At 39.7% G+C, this 20,030-nt stretch overlaps 1 protein-coding gene across 4 annotated transcripts in view; it reads right to left on the minus strand.

Annotated features, from left to right (window-relative positions):
* The window catches only part of LOC131066366 (uncharacterized), a 210,318-nt gene extending 190,715 nt beyond the window's left edge, over positions 1–19,603 (minus strand). For 2 of the 4 annotated variants that reach the window (XR_009111653.2, XM_058001115.2), the window contains exon 1: positions 19,420–19,603. Coding sequence is in view for 3 of the 4 variants with exons in the window: in XM_058001115.2 (XP_057857098.1) it covers positions 19,420–19,462 (43 nt within the window). In the remaining variant the exon portion in view is untranslated. The remainder of the gene's footprint in view (positions 1–19,419) is intronic. The other 2 variants (XM_058001114.2, XM_058001113.2) reach the window with 2 other exon arrangements.
* Positions 19,604–20,030: the final 427 nt, after the last annotated feature.

Genomic DNA, 20,030 nt, shown 5'->3' on the forward strand with positions numbered 1-20,030 from the left:
ATGGTCGAGTTAGTCTTTGTCATAGGTATGCAGATTTTGGTATTTTTCTCTATTGAACGAATTCTTGTTGGAGTTTTGTTATCCGCCATTTCGGAGGTGAAAGACCCTCCGTATTTGGTATTTGCAGTTTCGGTGAGATTCACCCCTCACCCTATTATGTTCTGTGTACTCGTTCCGGATCTGGCAAATCTTGAATCTCAACATTGTTTACTTTCTCCAATTGCATATCTATTAATCTGATATACATGCATAAGTGATTCCTAATATTCAGAATTCATTACTTACGTAAGATCAACCCCTTCACCGTACATCCCCACCGTACCTTCCCACCATACATCTCATCCCACCGTATATCTCACCTCACCGTACATCTCACCCCACCGAACATCATCACCGTACATCCCTCACCATACATCTCACCCCATCGTACATCCCCACCGTACGTCACACCTCCACCGTACATCCCCACCGTACCTTCCCACAGTACATCTCACCTACACCGTACGGTTCCACACCCTCACCGTACGTAGCACCCTCACCTGCAACCTCACCTCCACCGTACACCCTTACCCTCACCGTACGGTCACACCCCGTACATTCACAATCTTGTCGTACATTGACAAAGGAACATTTCAGTGGTATCAGAGCTAGTGATCTTGCCAGCCAGTCGTGTAGTGGATGCAAGTGTACACTAGGAGGTACTGTTCGGCTGATCGAATGGGGGAACCACAAGACTCTGCAAGAGAAGTCATGGCACTATTAAGGGAGCTAACCAGAAGCCAAGCTCAGCTCAACGACACCATAACCAGAGGGGAGCAACGACAACAAATCATGGAGGAAACCTTACGACAATTGGCCTTGGGAAAAACAAATGGAGAACAGAATGGGCAAGGCAATGATTCGGTCACTGGAAGGTCAAACATCCAACGCTCACATTCACGGCCGCTGATGCCGACTTTTCCTCAGAAATCAGAAGCGCCACACGGGGAGCAAGAACCCACCTTTCAGGAGATGCAAGCATATTTGAACCAAGATTGGAGGGATGCAAATCTCGAGGGGGGCATATCCTTCAAGGCTTATGCTGAGCTCTGGATGAAATACTCGGGCAGCAGAAGTCGGGGCTATTATGGACACTATAACAATGACATCAAGCGGAAAGTTGGCAAGATCAACCTGTCATCCTTTGATGGGACCGGAGCAACCTCGACACGAGCTTGGGTTCAAAAAGCAAATACCTACTTCCAACTCAACCCGATGCCTGAAGATGAAGCTATCAAGTTTGCAGTACTTCACCTGGAAGGAGTCGCACAGTAATGGTGGCATCATGGAATGGTCACCCTCGGCCATGACCAGATAACTTCCTATGCTGACTTCACGGAGAAGCTCATAGATCGATTTGATGGGAAGGATCCCGAACTCGATTTCAAGGAGTTGGCGCAACTAAAACAGTCGGAACCTATGGACAGTTACATCACGGAGTTCCAGAGACTATCTGTGTTGGTAACAGACATCTCAGCGCGGAGATTGGTGGTCTTGTTCATGGACGGATTGATGGAACCTTTGAAAGGTTGGGTGAAAGGGTTCAACCCCAGCACGCTCACGGAAGCAATTAAAAAGGCCCGTAACATGGCAACATCTTCCTCTTCCAGAAATTTTGCACATACCAAACCACCTTTCGTTCTAAAGGAGAAGGATAATAAACCTTTCCAAAGAGGTCATTACTGGATGAAGCCACAAAACAGGAGCTCAGAAGGAAGAAGCTTTGTTTCACCTGCAAGGAGCCATGGGAACCAGGACACTAATGTTTAGGCCAAGGAAAGATTCACTCTATTGAAGTGATGTCTGATGGAGAAGAGGAGCCTGAGGGAAGCGAACCACCAAGGGAAGGGTCTGCCGAAGAAACCAGCCTGGCGGAGAGAATCTCCACATTGGTACAGAGGGGAGGCGTCATTGCCACACTGGCGGGTACCCCAAGGTGCAATGTATTTAGGGTACGTGGTACACTCCAAGGGCAACGAGTCCTGGTTATGCTCGATAGTGGGGCCTCGCTCAACTTCATAAACTCATCACTCATCACCCGAAGGGGTTTGCGTACAAAGGAGCATGAAGGGTTCGATGTCAAGGTGGCAGGAGGCACTCTCCTATCATGCACTCACTTGGTTCCGCAACTGAGCATCACCATGGGAAATTACACGGTGACCGAGGATTTCTTTGTAGTAGATTTGGATGACACAGATGTCATAGTGGGCATTCAATGGATGGAGACCCTCAACCAATACACGTAGAGCTTCAAAAGGATGGAGTTCTCATTCGAGGTAGATGGCAGGAAGGTGGTTCTCAAAGGAATGTCGAATGGCGGCCCGAGGGAGATTTCCGCCAAACGGATGGAAGCCATCTTCACACATGATGAAATAGTCTGGGCAGCACATTGCTTGATCTCGACAAAACCTATGAAAGAGCAACCGACTTACTACCAGGTTGAGCAACTTCAATCGGTTTTGGATAAGCATAGTTTGGTCTTTGTTGATATTCCACCTGGTATACCCCCACATAGAGGGTTTGAGCACACCATCGAGTTGGAGGGAGCAAAACCCGTTATCACCACACCCTATCGCCACCCGAAGAAGTTCAAAGAAGAGATAGAGAAAACGATCCAGGAACTCCTCAATAAAGGATGGATCCCGCCCAACTCTAGCCCCTTTGCGTCCTCGGTGGTACTGGTGAAGAAGGACAGAACTCTCAGAATGTGTGTTGACTACCATGCACTGAACAAAAAGACTATCAAGAATAGATACCCCATTCCCAGAATCGATGAGTTGCTGGACGAACTACATGGCGCAGTCTATTTTTCCAAAATTGATCTCCGCTCCGGCTACCATCAGATCCGTATGAGGGAGCAAGATGTGGAAAAGACAGCCTTTCGTTGCCATTACGGACACTATGAGTTCTTGGTCATGCCGTTTGGATTAACCAATGCTCCGACCACTTTCCAGTCCTGCATGAACCACATCTTCAACAAACAACTGCGTAAGTTCCTACTTGTATTCTTCGATGACATACTCATCTACAGCAAGACCTGCGAGGAACACTCGGGACATTTGAATGAAGTATTGGGAATTATGAAATCACAATCATTGTATGACAAAAAGTCCAAATGTGAATTTGGAATACCGAGGTCCTGTACTTGGGTCACGTCATCAGCGCCCAGGGGGTACAAGTTCACCAGGAGAAGATTCAAGCAATTTTGGATTGGCCTCCACCCAAAACTCTCTCGGAGCTGCGTGGATTTTTCGGGTTGTGTAGTTATTATAGAAGGTTTGTGAAAGGATTTTCACAACTTGGTGCACCACTAACAGATTTGACAAAGAAAGGATCCTTCCATTGGACTGCGCAGGCGCAACACACCTTCGATAAATTAATAGAAGTTTTGAGTACGTGTTCGATTCTAGCACTACCTGACTTCACTCGCCCTTTCATCCTGAAGTGCGATGCCTCAGGTGAAGGCATTGGAGCGGTGTTGATGCAAGACCATCACCCCATTGCGTTCGAGAATCGGAAGCTTTCGGGAGCTGAGCGGTTGTACTCCATCTATGACAAGGAGATGCTCGCCATCATGCACACACTGACGAAGTTTCAACAATTCCTCGTCGGGGCAAAGTTTGTCATACGGACAGACCACAATAGCTTGCGATATTTCTTGGAGCAGAGGGATCTGAATGAACAACAACAAAAGTGGGTGAGCAAAGTCCAGGCATTTGATTTCGACATTGAATATGTGAAGGGAAAGAATAACGTGGTAGCCAACGCCCTGTCAAGAAGGCCTACCAGATGTTCTCTATCCCAAATTTCGGCGGATTGGAAGGAACACCTGTTGGTTGAATACTCCAAGAATACTTTTGCCTGCGAACTAATAGATGGTCAAGTGCAGGATGACCAATACATTGTGGTTGACGACATCATTTACTACAAGGGCACAATTTATCTGGTACCTGAGTCTAAGATGAAGGAAAAGATTCTGAAGGAAATGCACGACTCTCCCTTGGCCGGACAACCGGGATACTTGAAAACCTACAGACAGATCCGAGAAAGGTTTTCCTGGAAGGGACTTAAGAACGACGTCCTGCAGTATGTGCGGGAATGCGCCACCTGCCAGCAGAACAAATCTGAGCACACCTTACTGGCCAAACTGCTGCAACTACTGCCAATCCCCAACCAGAAATGGGATAGCATCTCGATGGATTTCATTACTGGGCTCCCCAAAGTGCAAGGAAAGGATTGCATTTTCGTCGTAGTTGACTGCTTGACCAAGTATGCCCATTTTTTTGCAATCCACACAGGATACCAAGCAGTTCAAGTGGCCGAGTTGTTCTTCTGTGAGGTATTCCGCTTACATGGTCTACCGCGAAACATAGTCAATGACAGGGATAGTCGTTTTTTGAGTACCTTCTGGATTGAGTTATTTTGGTTGGTAGGAACAAAGTTGTCGCCCAACACGAGCTACCATCCGCAGACAAACGGACAGAAACAAATGGCTAGAGGGTTATCTCAGGAACTACGTCTCAGCTCAACAGAAGGCTTGGGTTCATTGGCTACATTTGGGTGAACATTGTTACAACACCACCTATCACATGTCGATAGGCATGCCACCCTTCAAAGCACTGTGCGGTTATGAACCTTCTTCATTTGTTGATCTGGCATTGGGAGACAGTCCTACACCGAGGGCCAAAGATTGGCTTCAGGAGAGTTTAGACATCCTGACATCTCTCAAAGATAACCTACAGAAGGCTCAGAACCAGCAAAAGATGTATGTCGACTGACACCGGGTTGAGCAAGCTTTTGAGGTGGGTGATCTGGTATACCTCCGACTTCAACCGTATAGACAATCCTCCTTGAAGACAAGTGGTAACGAGAAGTTGAAGTCGCGTTTCTATGGACCCTACAAGGTGGTTCGGAGGGTGGGCGAAGTTGCCTATGAGTTGGAGCTTCCTGAGGGGAGTCAAATTCACAATTTTTTTAACGTATCATGTCTCAAGAAGGTCGTCGAGCAGCGCATCACAGTGTCCAAGGATTTGCCACCCATCGACAAGGAAGGAAAACTAATTCTGGAGCCGGCAGAGATCATCGAGGTCAGAGAAAAGAGGTTGAGATCACGCACAATCAAGGAGTTCCTTGTGCACTGGAAGAATCTACCCATCGAGGATGCCACCTGGGAAGGCGAGCAAATTTTGGAGCATCCAAGCCTGCAATTACTTGAGGGCAAGCAATTTTTGGCTCGGGAGGATTGTGATGTCCCCGGTATAATTAAATAATAAATTTAATTACTTTATTGTAAGGCCCCAAATTTAATAACAAATCTTTCGGGCCCTTTATTTAATTAGATTAGGCAAGTCTTAGTTTGGTCGTGTCGGCCCATTCGTAACCCTTTGGGAAGTTTTCCGGAGCCCATATATATGGCCGAGTTAGTCTTTGTCATAGGTATGCGAATTTTGGTATTTTTCTCTATTGTGCGAATTCCTTTTGGAGTTCTGTTATCCGCCATTTCGGAGGTGAAAGACCCTCCCTATTTGGTATTTGCAGTTTCGGTGAGATTCACCCCACCCTATTATGTTCTGTGTACTCGTTCTAGATCTGGCAAATCCTGAATCTTAGCATTGTTTACTTTCTCTAGTTGCATATCTATTAATCTGATATACATGCATAAGGGATTCCTAATATTCAGAATTTGTTACTTACGGAAGATCAACCCCTTCACCATACATCCCCACTGTACCTTCCCACCATACATCTCATCCCACCATACATCTCACCTCACCGTACATCTCACCCCACCGAACATCATCACCGTACATCCATCACTGTACATCTCACCCCACCGTACATCCCTATCGTACGTCACACATCCACCATACATCCCCACCGTACACCCTTACCCTCACCGTACGGTCACACCCCGTACATTCACAATCTTGCCATACAATTTGGAAATGAAATCTATTCTAATAAGAACCAAGAAACCATGCTAACTTGCAAAAGTAGACAAAAATTCACAAACATTTTGAACAATGAATTATGTCTTAGTACTTAAGAAGTATCACTACAACAATTTCTCTAAAATTTCTCTCTTTACAAATGAGAAGAGGAGGGTTTATATAGGCACCCCATTACGAAGCAATGGCCTAAATTGATTTAAGATCAACGGCCAAGATTAAAACATCAAATACTAAATAAGGCAAGCTAAAATAGATATCCAAGATGGATCAATGAGAAATAAACGACTAATAAATCTAACTTTCTTCTAGAAGTGAGTGTCCCTAATCCTTTTCCTTAGCAGCAAATTCAATGAACCTAGTCACTATGGTGTCAACTTCTTCCATTGGGACACATGGCAAAATGTCAATCTTGTATTCCATCAAGCCCATCTCATCTTGACATGTGGCAAAAGTGGCTATCCAATCCATTTCCAGTTTTCGAAAACCATCCTCAATGGACAAAAATGAGAATGCCTTGCTGAAATGTTTCTTCTGGATTGGATTTGCAGAAGTGAAAAAGTTGTTTTGAACTTTGGCCTTCAGGTTCTCTACATCCAAGTCCTTGTCTCAAACTCTTTCCTGCTTAAGCACATCGGAAACTATGAAGAAAACCTTGTCTTGGACTGTCTTGATTGTTTCTTCTATTCTGGCACCATCCATCTTCATTCTCTCCAAGACTTCTCCAGCCACCAAGGCGTGATACCATGTGTTGAAGTCAAATGATGTTCCAGCATCAATTACATTTCCATTGACTAAGTCATGCTCAAGGATTCCTTTCAACACCTTCAAACATGGAATTGTCTTTTCTTGGACAGTTTGAAAATCTTCCCAAAATTCAGCTATGCTCTAGATTCTATATATGAATGAAGAGATCCGACCACAGACTTGTGGCAATTCTTCCATGAATTTGATGGCCTTGTCTGCAACTTCTGTAATCCATTTCTTGGCCTCTTGAGCTGCCATCTTCATACCTTCAAAATTCTCAACTAATTCTTGCAGAAGAGTCAAAGGTGGAGCGATAGCTACCTCTTCTCTCCTAATAGGATTTACCAAATGTTGGATATAATCCTTCAATTGTTCATTTTCCACTTTGAGTTTGTTTTCTTTTCTTCCTCTTTCCTTAGCCTTTCCTTTATTGCATTGACTGAATCATCTAACTCCTAAACTTCTTGTTCCTTTGTAGCAGGACCCATGTCCACAATCATTAATTCATAATTTTCAAGAGTGATGTCTTCTTTTGTTTTGTCAACCTTTGGAATGGCCACCTACACTGAATGAGATCCTATGCCATCCTTATGGATTAAGGAATATTTCTTTGCTTTCTTCTTTTCCACAAGTCAGTACAATCTGGCTAAGAACTCTATTGAATCGTCCACTGGTTGGACTTCTACAATAGCTTTCTTTTTCATTCCTGCCAATAACCAATCTGGTACTATTGGCTATTCAATGCCATCATCTTCTTCATTCACATGATTCCCTTCACTTCCTTCAATTCCCCTGAGTGCGGAAATCATTCCCTCCTAAAAATCTTCTTCCAAGATATCAACTTTAATATTCTCCAATTCCTCATCCATTACTGTTACTGGATTATTAAGGCCATCAAGAACAATTTGCTACTAAACTGGTTCTTCATTTGGTTTATCATTGGATTCTTCACAAATTGGAGGGGGAATTTCCATCTCAACTTGTAAATTGTTTGCAACTAGAGCTTTGCCCTTATTTGTGGATGATCCAACTTCTTCAACCAAAGAAGTGTCGATAGAGGAAGATGCGTTGTTTGCTTTCTATTTCTTACATATAATTTCCTTCTCTGAAGTCTTCTTTCTTCTTGGCCTTAGTGAACTCTCTATTGTGTCCCTCCTTTTCGTGGAATTTCCACTTTCTGGTTTCTCAACATCATGAGTCGCTTCATCCTTATCGAATGAACAGGAATCCATGTTTCCAATTAAATCATAGGTAAAGGCAATATTCTTCTCTTTAAGCTTGAGAGTTTGCTGATCCACCCATCACTTAGTATATTTCATGACTCGCCTCATTAATGTATCCAAATCTGAAAGCTCAGATCCAGACCAATCAGTTGCGGGAAGAGGTTTATCTTTTTCTTCTTCATAGCACGGCTCGGTGAAATTTCCATCATCCTCTAGCTGATCTAGTATGGGAAAAAGTTCAATTGTTCTGATCATGCTTACTGATATTCTAGACCACATTCTTCTTCTTATTTTATATTCATCAACTGCATTGGCCCAGAAATCTTCAAGATCAACTCTGTGTTTGTACTTCCTTTTGTTTATTATCCCAATATGGTGATGGGGATCAAAGTTAGACACTAATCAATGGAAGGAGAATGGATACCACTGCATTTCCACATCCACTTTATCAGATGTCTATGCTAATGGACATGATTCTAACATCTTTCCAATGAAAAGAGGAAAATAAATTCCAGCCTTCTTGCCTATTTGAATTTTCTCATATGTATCCAGCTATCTAATGACCTCTAGTAGTACCTTTTTATTTGTTGGTATCTTGGAAGTTTGTATGGGCATCCTGTCAATCCTTGGACCCTCAAGTATGTGAATCTCAGGAATTGGATGTACCAAGATCCAAATCTACTTATTAAATCTTTGGCATCTTGCATCAATCGTTAATGAGTGCCTCCTTGAAACATCTTGGAGATGTAAATCGGGAATGCATCATTGACTCTTTTGAAGTGGGATTTCTCATGTTCATGCAATTGCAGATAGCAATCATATGCTTTGAAGTTTGAACTAACCATCCTTGTTTCCCACAACGGCTTTGCAAATCAATCCCTTATATCTGTAACATCTTGCTAGCATGTACATGACGTAAGAACTTATGTAAAAAGTATTCGTGTGCACCATGTTTCTCAGCTGCTCATCAATGTTATCACTGATTATCCTTACCCAATTTATCATCTTGACATCAGTAGTGATTTCATTGATGAAGTGATACATCCAAGGTTAGAATGGGGAGGCTTGAGGACTTCCTGCAACTCTATTTAGTAGGAGGATGAGGTCTCCATACTCTTCTATGAAATCTGTCCGAAAAAGTTTCTTAGGCTCTTTGGAATAATGAGGTCTTGGTTTATGCAACCACTGCTTGTTAATTACTTTAGTAAAAGAGATAGGTTCTGCTTAAAAAAATTTAGGGCTTCCTCCTTAGTCTTGTATATGGTAGAATGATAATCCGGAATGCCAAATGCCTCTTTGATGGCCATCTCTCCAAGGTAGGCCAGCACTCTACCATCAGGTGCCACAATTTGTCTCTCCTGGATGTTGTAATGTTTGGCACATTCTATTATCAACTTGTAGCATTACATAGCTGGAGGAAATCCAACTGCTTGGACAATTCCATTTCTCATCATTTTGCGTGCTAATGATGAAAGAAAGCAATCATCAAGCCCATACATTCTCTTCTTGAAGTCATTGAAGTCCACGTGGCCAAGGTCGATATCTCCAATCTTTTTCCACTTTGTCATGATCTTGGACTCCAACTGTGGTCCCTTGTTTTTGAGCTTCATTTGTGTTTTTCTGGAAATCCCTCCTTGAGTTGACATCTACCACCTAAGAAACGTGAAAAATTCCTAAGAAAAATAATGGGGTTTGATGCTTGCTTGAAGGATTTTTGAAGGGGAAGTTATGATTTTACTTGTGATTTAATTTTTTGAAATCAGACTGAAAAATCAGACTTAGTCAAGTCTGATTATGAAATTAAAACTAAAAATCAGACACGAGAAATTCTGGAAATTGCGAAATCAAGTCTGATTATAAAATTTTCTACCTCCAAAATTGGAAAAAGCATAAAAAGCAACATTGATCTTAACTGAAATTCAAAGAATTTGAGATGCAAAGTTCTTGTGCAAGTCTGGAAAATTAGAAATTCAGACTGAAAGAAGGAAATTTTGAAGTGCGAAAGAGACTGTGTAATGGCTGCCCTGTTTTGCCTTTTTTTTTTTGTGATTTAGAAATGTGTTTTTTGCTGTTTTTTGAGTTGTTGCAATGCTTCAGAAAATAGAAATGACTTGCAACTAATTACCGAAAATAGAGACTTTTCATAAACTGAAATGAACTTGCAAATTACAATGCAAGACGCTGAACATTTTATATTTTTATTCTGACTTCAATATTGAGTTTTTCCTCAAAATAGCAACAACCCAGTACATTAAATATGCCCTATTATCTAAAGCAAACATACCCAGAAAGAGATTTTGACTTTGACAAATAGTTGTTCCAGCGACCAGCCATGAAGAATTCTTCAAAATCCACACACCACTCCAAAGATGAGTCCCATCATGCAATAGGAGTGTTGATGAGTGTGCAAGTCTAGGACGCCACAAATGGAAGTGTTTTGACACCCAATCCCAGCCGAATTCGTCCACAAAACCCAACACTGCTCTTCCGCAAGTATGGCCCAGCAATGTAAATCTAGTCCAGCAATCAAATGTCTCAACTCCTCTCCCTTGGCCTGAATCGTCCCTTCCAGACTTGTATAAATCTGCTACTTGTATTCAAACTGAAAATGGCACTAAACCTTGCTCAAAGATCTTACTTGTTCACAAGCAACTAACTAAATCTCCAGACTGTGTCTTCCAACAGCATAGAGATTGTCGTTTATGAGGGATTTCGTCCTCGCAAACCCTTGAGAAAATATCTCAGCAATTTCATTCACAAATTCATCAACCAAGCATCCTGAAAGAGCTCTCAAAACTTCTATTTATTCACTCTCCAAGGAAGTTGACCCAACTCACAGGCAATGTGGGATAATAGTAATCACTTTTATTTTAATATTATAATCTCCTCATTAAGGCTCCCATGTACCTTTTAAAAGAAAGGGGACATTTAATTCTTTTAACACTTAACTTTATGGTCCCACTAAAGTTATTAAATAATGATAAAGTTAAATACTTTAATTTAACTTTATAACTTAAACTTTATTGTTAAATAATAAACATCTCCGATTAGAGGTAAATTGCCCAGTCGGTATTCAACTATCATCATTGACATTGTTGACATTCAAGAATGCACTGAAAAAACCGAGTCACTGCCCTAGCCAACTGACTTACTAAAAATAGTAAGTCCCCCAAAACTGCATCAAATACACTTGGATTAGCCTAAAACTGGAAATGCCTAGGCCAAAATATCCTCTGGATCCCTTAAACATCCAAGTTAGCACACGGGACCATGGAAAAATAGGCTAACAACGAATCACAAATTAACTGACTAGAAAGGGGACATTACAGACTGAAATTCTGAAAATTTGCCTTGAATCCTTCATAAACTTGAAAATTTTGATGAAATTCCTTAAATTGCTTTAAGGAATTGCTTCCAACTTCATCTCCAAATGTAGGAATTAGTCTGAATTCTCCAAGAAATTGTTTTGCACCTGCTATTTACTTCGAAATTTGCCTTTGAGTTTGAAAGAGATTCTTTCTTGAGCTTCAACTTTCAACTTTTGAGAGGCAACTTGTGAGTTGAATGAATGCCAATGCTCATGTTTATAAAGAAGTTGAACCTTTACTTTGCTTTGTTTTTTTTTGTTTTAATGTTTTATTGGAAATGAATTCAGTCATGTTATGGACACCAAGTTAAACCTTCCCTTTCTATCTTTTTGCTTTCATGTCCTCAATGGCAGTTTCTTTTTGCTTTAATCTAGAAGCTTCTTCCTATGGCGAATCACATCTTGTTTTTAACTTTTTTGCTTTAATTCCTCATCACTTAGCCAAAATTTTCAAATTCTTCTTTTCAACACTTAGGCGAATTCTATCTTGATTTTGACTTTTTGCTTCAATCCACAACACTTAGCCGAATTTTCTCATTATCCACCTTGGGTGGACTTTGCATGAGAACAAGGAATTTCTTCCAATGCATATAGGGTGGACTTTGGATGAGAGGAAGGATTTTGCTCATGTGCTTGAGCGGACTTTGCCCCAAGTCAAGGAATTTCCTTACTCCTAGGGCAGACTTGGCATGCACTTATGGATTTTCCTCATTCTACTAGGTGGACTTACTACTTGTTTGGGAATTTTCTCATGTTGCCATACTTAGCCAAATTTCTCACCTCAACCTTGGGCAGACTTGGCACTCGGTTGAGGATTTTTCCTTGATTCCAAGGCGGACTTCACATATGTTTGTGGAATTTTCCATGTTTGCTTAAGGCGGACTTGACATCAACTTGAGAATTTCCATCATGGAAGGGCGGACTTGACATGAGAACAAGGATTTTTACCAAGCATAGGGCAGACTTCATGATAGCACAAGGATTTTTCCAAGCATGGGAGGGCGGACTTGGTATGCATTCAAGCAATTTCCTACCATGCTAGGGCTGACTTGCATTAGGAACAAGGAATTTCCCCATCTCAAGGGCGGACTTCATGTGACACAAGGAATTTATTCCTTAGGCTTGGGCAGACTTCACCATTAGACAAGGAATTTTTCCATGGATAGGAGATGTTGGTGATTGAACAAGGAATTTCTTGCCCCAAGCTTGAAGCTTAGCCACTTTTCTCGATCTTCAATTAGCTTTTTGGAAATTATCCTCTGTATTCAAAGATGGTTCCATACCTGGTTTGTTCTTGATGAACCCTCTTGGGTTAACATTTTTCCTGACTCGATGACCACCTATGACCCTCCAAAAGCAAAATAGCAACTTTCTATTTTTAGGAAAAAAAAAAAAAAAAAAGAGCAAGTTACCGGATTGGCCTCAAAATGCCAAAAACAGAAGTTTCTATTTTTAGAAAAAGCAAATTTCCTAAAAATAGGAAGGTGTCAAAATTGATCCCGAAAAATTGCGATTTTACTCCTTCGACCTATCTGAGCACATCCGTAGCTCTTTTAACCATTCCTTCTCCTTATTGATTTTGATGACTCCTCCAAAATTTGAAAAACTTGACTCATTTGTAGAGGCGAGAGATTGGAGACAAAATCCTAAGACGCCAAAACCCTACCCTAAAAAACAAAAACAAAGGGGTCCCCATTTGCAATGGGGCGATGTGTGATTACGTCACAATATTACGTAGGCAAGAAGAAGCAGACCATCTTAAGCAAGAAAGACATTGAGGAAACCAGAGAATAACTAGAAGGCAAAGAACAAACAGATTTTTTTCCATCCCATTTTTTCTATTTTGTAATAGTGGCTCTTTCTCAACATGATTGTGAGCCATTTAAAGGCATATTTTCAGTATTAATACAAATCGCATTGTTGTTGTTTTCATAAGCGATATGTATGCTATCGAGGATTGTGTGGCTGCAAGGTTTAGGTGGTTGTTTAGTTGAAACCCCTTCCCTAGACTTCACCAACTCCCAAAAGTAAACAAGCCTAATTTGGTCCACTCGCTAAAGAATCCCTTTTGAGTCTTTAATACTCTTGTCCCTACTATATTTTCCCATTTTCCAAAGTTTATGTTATGGCCCCTTTATCGCAAATCCAAATGCAAGGTTTCCCAACAACACATCTCCTTAAGTATGTTGGGTCCCTAGACAACTCTAGCATCAAAGGTTACAACCAATGCCTCTTACCTGCTAGAATTCAAAACACACTAGTCACCGACTATATTAAACTTAGGGATCCTAGAAAATTCTTTCTCCCTCCAAGTGAATTAGATTTGATTGCTTCACATTTATTACCAGCCAAAAAATCTTTGCTAAGGCCTACAGAGTTCTCGTCTATATTTGAGGATTTTAAGTCTAAGTTTCCTTTTGAGTTGCCTATTCCTTTTGCCCCTTCTTGTAACATTTTCCTTGCCCACAAAGGAAGCTTCCCTCTCTTCGGGCAGTAGGAATCTTGTCTATAGGCCTACAACATGTCCCTATCATTCTTAAGTTTCTCTCACAAGAAATACCAGCCTCTAAGCTTACAACCAGGCTTCAACTAGTAGTCTAGCACAAGAGAAAACTTCAAGAATATTAAGCTGAAGAGAGTCAGAAACCAGTTGACAAGCAGTCACGTGAAACACTAGTTAGGTAAAGCCACAAAATACTCTGGTTTTCTAGCATTTTCCTAGGTGGAGATGCAATGCTTTGGTAACATATACATTTGGAAGCACTTCGTTTTGTTTTAACCTAAAAATCCAACATATCAAGATTCATGTAAAACCTTCAACTATGTGATCTTTCAACGCACAAAATTCCAACTACTCTAGAAGGAATTTAACTTTCAATTTTCAAATCATGAAATCAAAAATTGTATACAAACAATTTTTCAATGCTCCCAAAATATAAGAAGCGTGTGCAAAAGTCATAGTGAAAGACATAGTATACTGCAGAAAGCCTTACAAAGATATTTTGGAATTGTAGAGGTTACCCATGGAGGAGAGGATCCAGGTTGGGGCCCATAGCAGAAAGGAAAGACATTATTCTCCTTACAGAAACACATAAACATGATGGTTGCAAAGTTCCAAACTTTGAAGGGTACAATAAAAATTTTGTTTGGAATGGATGGAAATAGGTAAAGGAGATGGAAGGATGTTCTAATAAGAGAACCATGGGATGAAATAATAAAAGTGGAAAAAAAAGGACCCGAACAAGCAGTTTATATGGCTGAAAATAACAGATAACGAGGCAACAATTAGACTGGTTGTGTGTTACTTGGCTCCAAAAAGCTTGAGGTTCTAAAAGAAGAGTAATCTAGATGGTGAAGGCCCTTACGCGGCACTAAAAATGGACATTTCTGTTTTCAGCACCTTAGGAGAAACTGTTCTAATGGAAGATTTTAATGCAAGGACAACCAATGATCAGTCTATACAGTTGGGCAGCAAAGAAAGTGGCAACATCAATCCTTTATGGTTTAAAGAAAATGTAACTAAAACTTGGGAAAGGAACTCACAAGATGGCAAGGGAAATGTGTCACACTTTGGAGTAGAATTACTTGGGTTATGTAGCTTTTTCAACTTGGTTATCTGAAATGGTATGAAAACTTGGCCAAGATGTGGGGGCATTACTTGTAAAACATATAATGGACAAAGTGTGGTGGATTATGTGATATGTTCAGAATTCTACTTCTAGATTGCTAGAATTCAATATTGAAAGTAATCATATGGAGTTAAAATCTGATCATATTGTAATGTCCCCTTTTTGTAACTGCCCTAGTTTTTGCCCTTTATCAGATCTGCTCTTATTCAATGCTTCTGCTTTTGGAATGGACTGTTGTATCTTAGTGTGTGACAAACTCAGTCTATTCTGCTCCTTTTATCAGATCAGATTTTGCAATTGATCGTTCTCAAATCTGAAAGAAATCTTCACAAAATTCTGCCTTAGGACTGCTCCAAATATGTGTCTGATTTCTGCTCATGAATGTCTAAGATTTTCTGCTCATAGGGTCTTCACATATCCTCCATTAATCTGTTCTTAGTCTCAAACTTGCAATGTCCCTTTTCTGGATTGCCTTGTAATCGCAAAGGTGTAGATGTTATTGTACAATCGCCTTGCTGCTTGTATGGTTATTCTGGATCTGATCTGATCTATGGTGATCTCACTAGATGCTTTTGATTCCTTTCCTTTATATGTCTCAATGTGATGGAGAGGTCACACCTCTTCATCATGTATGCCCTTTGGCAAGAGACGTATCCTTTCACCATTAGCCCCCATTGAAAGAGTGCAACTCTTCATTATTTCTGCCCTTTGAAAGGGACACAATATTTCACAATCAGATCTGCACTTCTGATTCCCCAAATTATCCCCCCTTCAAATGAGTTTTGTTCTCCCTTTTATACTTCATATTTGGGGGAGTCACAACTTATCATTTCATGCCTTTTGACCATTCATTAACTTAATCAAATTTTAATTATATATTTTTTAATATTTAAATTTAATTTTTATGTTTATTCTTTTGTATTTTAATTTTTTATTATTAAATTATATTTCAAAGTGGAGACATTACACATATGCCTCTTCTTGTTAAGTTTGGCATCCAGTCTAGCTGCCTACAAGGAGAGCAGAACAACACAATCACATAAAAACCCATTCACAAGGCAAGATTCTCATGAACCAGGAACTGCTGCACTTAAACAACATCTTCAAATGGCAAAAACCAACATGACATACAAGGAAAACAATGAAGGAAATGAGTATCTCTGCAGCAGCATGTTGATCCCCCTAATCCACAAGACATTGAAGGTGTGCAACAGATCCCGGCCTAAGAAGAGTGCCTTACACACCTTCCCAACTAACCCTTGGTATGATGAGGATTGCAAAGCTGAAAAGAGATCCATCAAAGAGAATGAATCAAACAAAGAAAGCAAAGCAAAGTATGAGAAATTGATAAAATGTAAAAAAGAAAGCTATGTGATTTCAAGAAGGGAAGAGTTAATTTCTTTGGGTAAGCACAAACCCAAAGGCTTTTGGAGAGAGCTGCAACAAAGGAGAAAACAAATGAAAAATTATATCACGGAGGATCAATGGCTGGTTTATGCAAGACTCCTTTATGAACGGACACACGAGAAAGGAAGCCTCACATGATTAGCGCATCAAATGAACTCGTCTCCTTAGAAGATGTCAAGCAAGGAATAAAAAAATTTGCTAGTGGCAAAGCTCAAGACGTCAATGGGCTGAAAGCTGAATTCTTAAAGTGGGGAAAAGAGCTTTTGGCTCCTCACATTAAAAAAATCTTTCATGTCAGTCAAAGTGGCTTTCCAAATGAGTGGACAACCAGTGTGGTTATCCCTCTTCACAAAAGTGGCGATATTAATAATCCTTCTAACTACTGTACTATCATGGTCAATCCTATCCTTGGCAAGCTCTTTGGGGGCATGATAGAGCATAGAATCAGCAGTTGGGCTGAAAAAGAGGGCAAAAGAGCTAAAGGGCAGGTTGGTTTCAGACCAAAGCATTCTACCATTGATCACTGCATCACTCTTAGACACTTCATTGAAAAGGTTTGGGAAATTCAAGAGGATGAAGGTTTTTGTTGCTTCATCGATTTCAAAAAAGCCTTCGACACTACCCCTAGGAACAAACTCTAGATCAGAATGGAAGAACTTGGGATTCCCAATCAACTTAGGGCAGTGGTACATAAACTTTATGAGCAGGTTAGAGCTAAAATCAGAACTAAGGAGGGAATGTCAGAATGCTTTGCAAGTGACATTGGTGTCAAACAAGATTCAACTTGTTGGGTATGTAGTGAAGTTACTTTTATATGCAAATGATCTTATTCTCATTGCTAAAACTGCCCAAGGTTTGAGAGATCATTTGAAGGCTTTTGAGCTCTTTTGCTAGGAAGTTGGGATGCAAGTAAACACCAGAAAAAACAAAATGAAGATCTTCTCGCTGAAAAGGAAGAAGCAGTAGGATAACTTCATATTTGAGGGGAACTCGTTGGAGATAGTGGAAGAATACAAATATCTGGGAATTGATTTTCACAACAAACTTAGCTGGGAGGCATGTAGAACAAAAAGGATTCAAGGAGGTTGGAGAGCATCTTACCTTTTGCAGAATAGATGCAGGAAAACAGAGTTATGGGATTGGAAAACCAAGAAAACACTTTTTCGTTTGTTGGTTACGTCAGTTATCTTCTATGGCTGTGAGGTTTGGGGGAGCAGCAAGTCAGACCACAAGTGGAGGAAAGTAGAAAGAAATTAAAAGCATCTAATTACTAGCAATCTCAAAGTCAAATCTATGGTTCCATATGAGATTCTTTTGGCTAAAGAAGGAATGTTTCTGATAGAAGCATCAGCGATAATTCATTTTATAAGTTACTTTAAAAAAGTTGAAAACATGGATAGACATCACTGGCCCAAAATGGCCATGGAAGAGGAATCAAACTGAAGAAAGAAGTCTTGGATGAAACAAAACAGCAAGTGGATGGGTAAGTGGGGCATTAAATTGCATGAATGCCCCAACACAAATAAAGAGATAAAGAAATTCATATTAGAAAAATTTAGGACTGCCATGTAGTCAAATCACATTAATTGAAAAAAAGCTCATTATGTCAAAGAGTTCAGCTCCCTGTGGGAACATGGTGAAAAAGATTATCTGAGGGTCACAATCAAAGGAAAAGCTAGACTTTTAGTGGTGCAGCTGAGAACTGGTTCACACCATCTTAGGTGTGAGACAGGCAGATGGACGGTCCCAAAAGAAGAGAGATGATAGAATCTGCATTTTCTACAATAAAAGGGTGATTGAAACAGAATGGCACTTTATCATGGATTGTGCTACTTATGAAGACATCTATATGCAATTTAAAAATGATTTGGAGGTTAGTAGTCTAAATGAGCTATTTAAGGAGGCAAGACTTCACAAAACTGCTCACTTCTTGATTAAGATTCACAATAGAAGAGAAAAAGAACTTGAAAATTGTTAGGGGTTTTGACTCTTAATCCCTCAGACTGCTGATCTCATGGACGTTATTAATATTCCTTCAATTCAATTCAATTCAACAATAAATTCAGAAATATGGTGAAAATGAGACCAGGGACAATTGACAATAGGGTGCGTCCATAGGTTTTGAACCTATGTTCAGAAATAGAACCACAGTCTAATCCTCACGCTGCAATGAGGTTGCACCAAAACTTGGGAGACAAAAATAGTAAAGACTCCAGCAAGCTGACCAACAAATTTCAAAAGTACACTGTACACCATGGCGTAGATTCGCTCACATATACGTTAAACAAATCTTCAACGTTCCATTCTGTGCATGCGCCTTGGAAAGCTCGATTCCAATAGTAAAACCCCAACAAATCAAATAATTGTGCGTCAATTTCAAGAACCAGAAATCACTAGCCAATATTCATAAATTGTTCTTTTTGTAATCTGAGGTGCCTTCTACCCCAGTGCAATGTTTAAAGCGAAGACTCAAAGAGAGTGACCCAGGTTCAAATCCGCCCGCCATAGTAACCAGTAGAAATAAGGCAAGGTTGTGAACTTGTGATGTAACCATTGTATTTATAACAATGCAATCAAAGCTTATCCCTAGAACTTTAAAAGACGACCAATAATCTAAAGATTCACCAAGCCTAAATAAATAAAAACATATTCACAGGCAGAAACGTTAAGCTGCGCGTATCTTTGCAGTCGTTTTCAGAGTTCTCATCTTCCGTGATAGCATACGACTTAAAATCTGGTTTTCCTAATCCAGTCGAAATTCAATGATAACATAGAACTTCTGTGAACAAATAAACATAGTGCTGAGACAAGAAAAGAATGAACTTAAACTTTGTCTGGAACAAACCAGCGAGCACAGACCCGCAGTTTGTATTTCTAGTAGCAAATAAGTATGCTAGACCAGTAATCTGGTAAATAACTGCTAACAATTCGTAGTTTGTATTTCAAGGAGCAAGTATTCTGGAGCAGTACTCTCCTATAACTATTAACAATAAAATGTGTGTTCATTTTAAACAACTATTTGCAAAGAATAATGAAAAGGCGATTTGAGGATGAGCCACCTGGTACAGAGAAATGCAGGGAGGAAAGAAAACTGCAAGACATTATTCTTCTCTTCCAGAATCCTTTAATAATCAGCAGAGGATAGAAAATTTGAAATTATCTCCCATCTTCCCTGCTAAAAGTTTGGTGGACCTTAAAATTGGGATCAACAAAAACAAATTCTGTATGGAAGGGTAATTATATTGTCAAACAATTGCCAAAAAAGGATTTAATAAGGATTATATTCGTAGTGATTTTATTCATTATGTAAAAAAATTACTAGTAAGATCTTTTATAAATTTAGATTGGATGAAGGAAATATTGTCTAAAGGATTTTTTTTAATGGTGAATTGATTTATGTGTATTTTTATTAAATGATTAAGATATAGTATTTTTTTAAAATTAATCATTATTAATATAGTTAATATTTAATTTGATTATAATCATTAAAAAATATATATTCAATTTGATTATATTCAAAATAAATTTGTCAAAATATAAAAATTATTTATTTATTATAGTCTTTAAGTAAATAAAATATTATATTTTAGAAACTATTTTGAAAGAAAATAATTTTAATATAATGATGGTGAAGACTTGTTTGTTTGAAATTTTTGATATTTTGGAATTT

The sequence above is a fragment of the Cryptomeria japonica genome, chromosome 3 (genome assembly GCF_030272615.1).
Source record: "Cryptomeria japonica chromosome 3, Sugi_1.0, whole genome shotgun sequence".
Classification (NCBI taxonomy): Eukaryota; Viridiplantae; Streptophyta; class Pinopsida; order Cupressales; family Cupressaceae; genus Cryptomeria; species Cryptomeria japonica.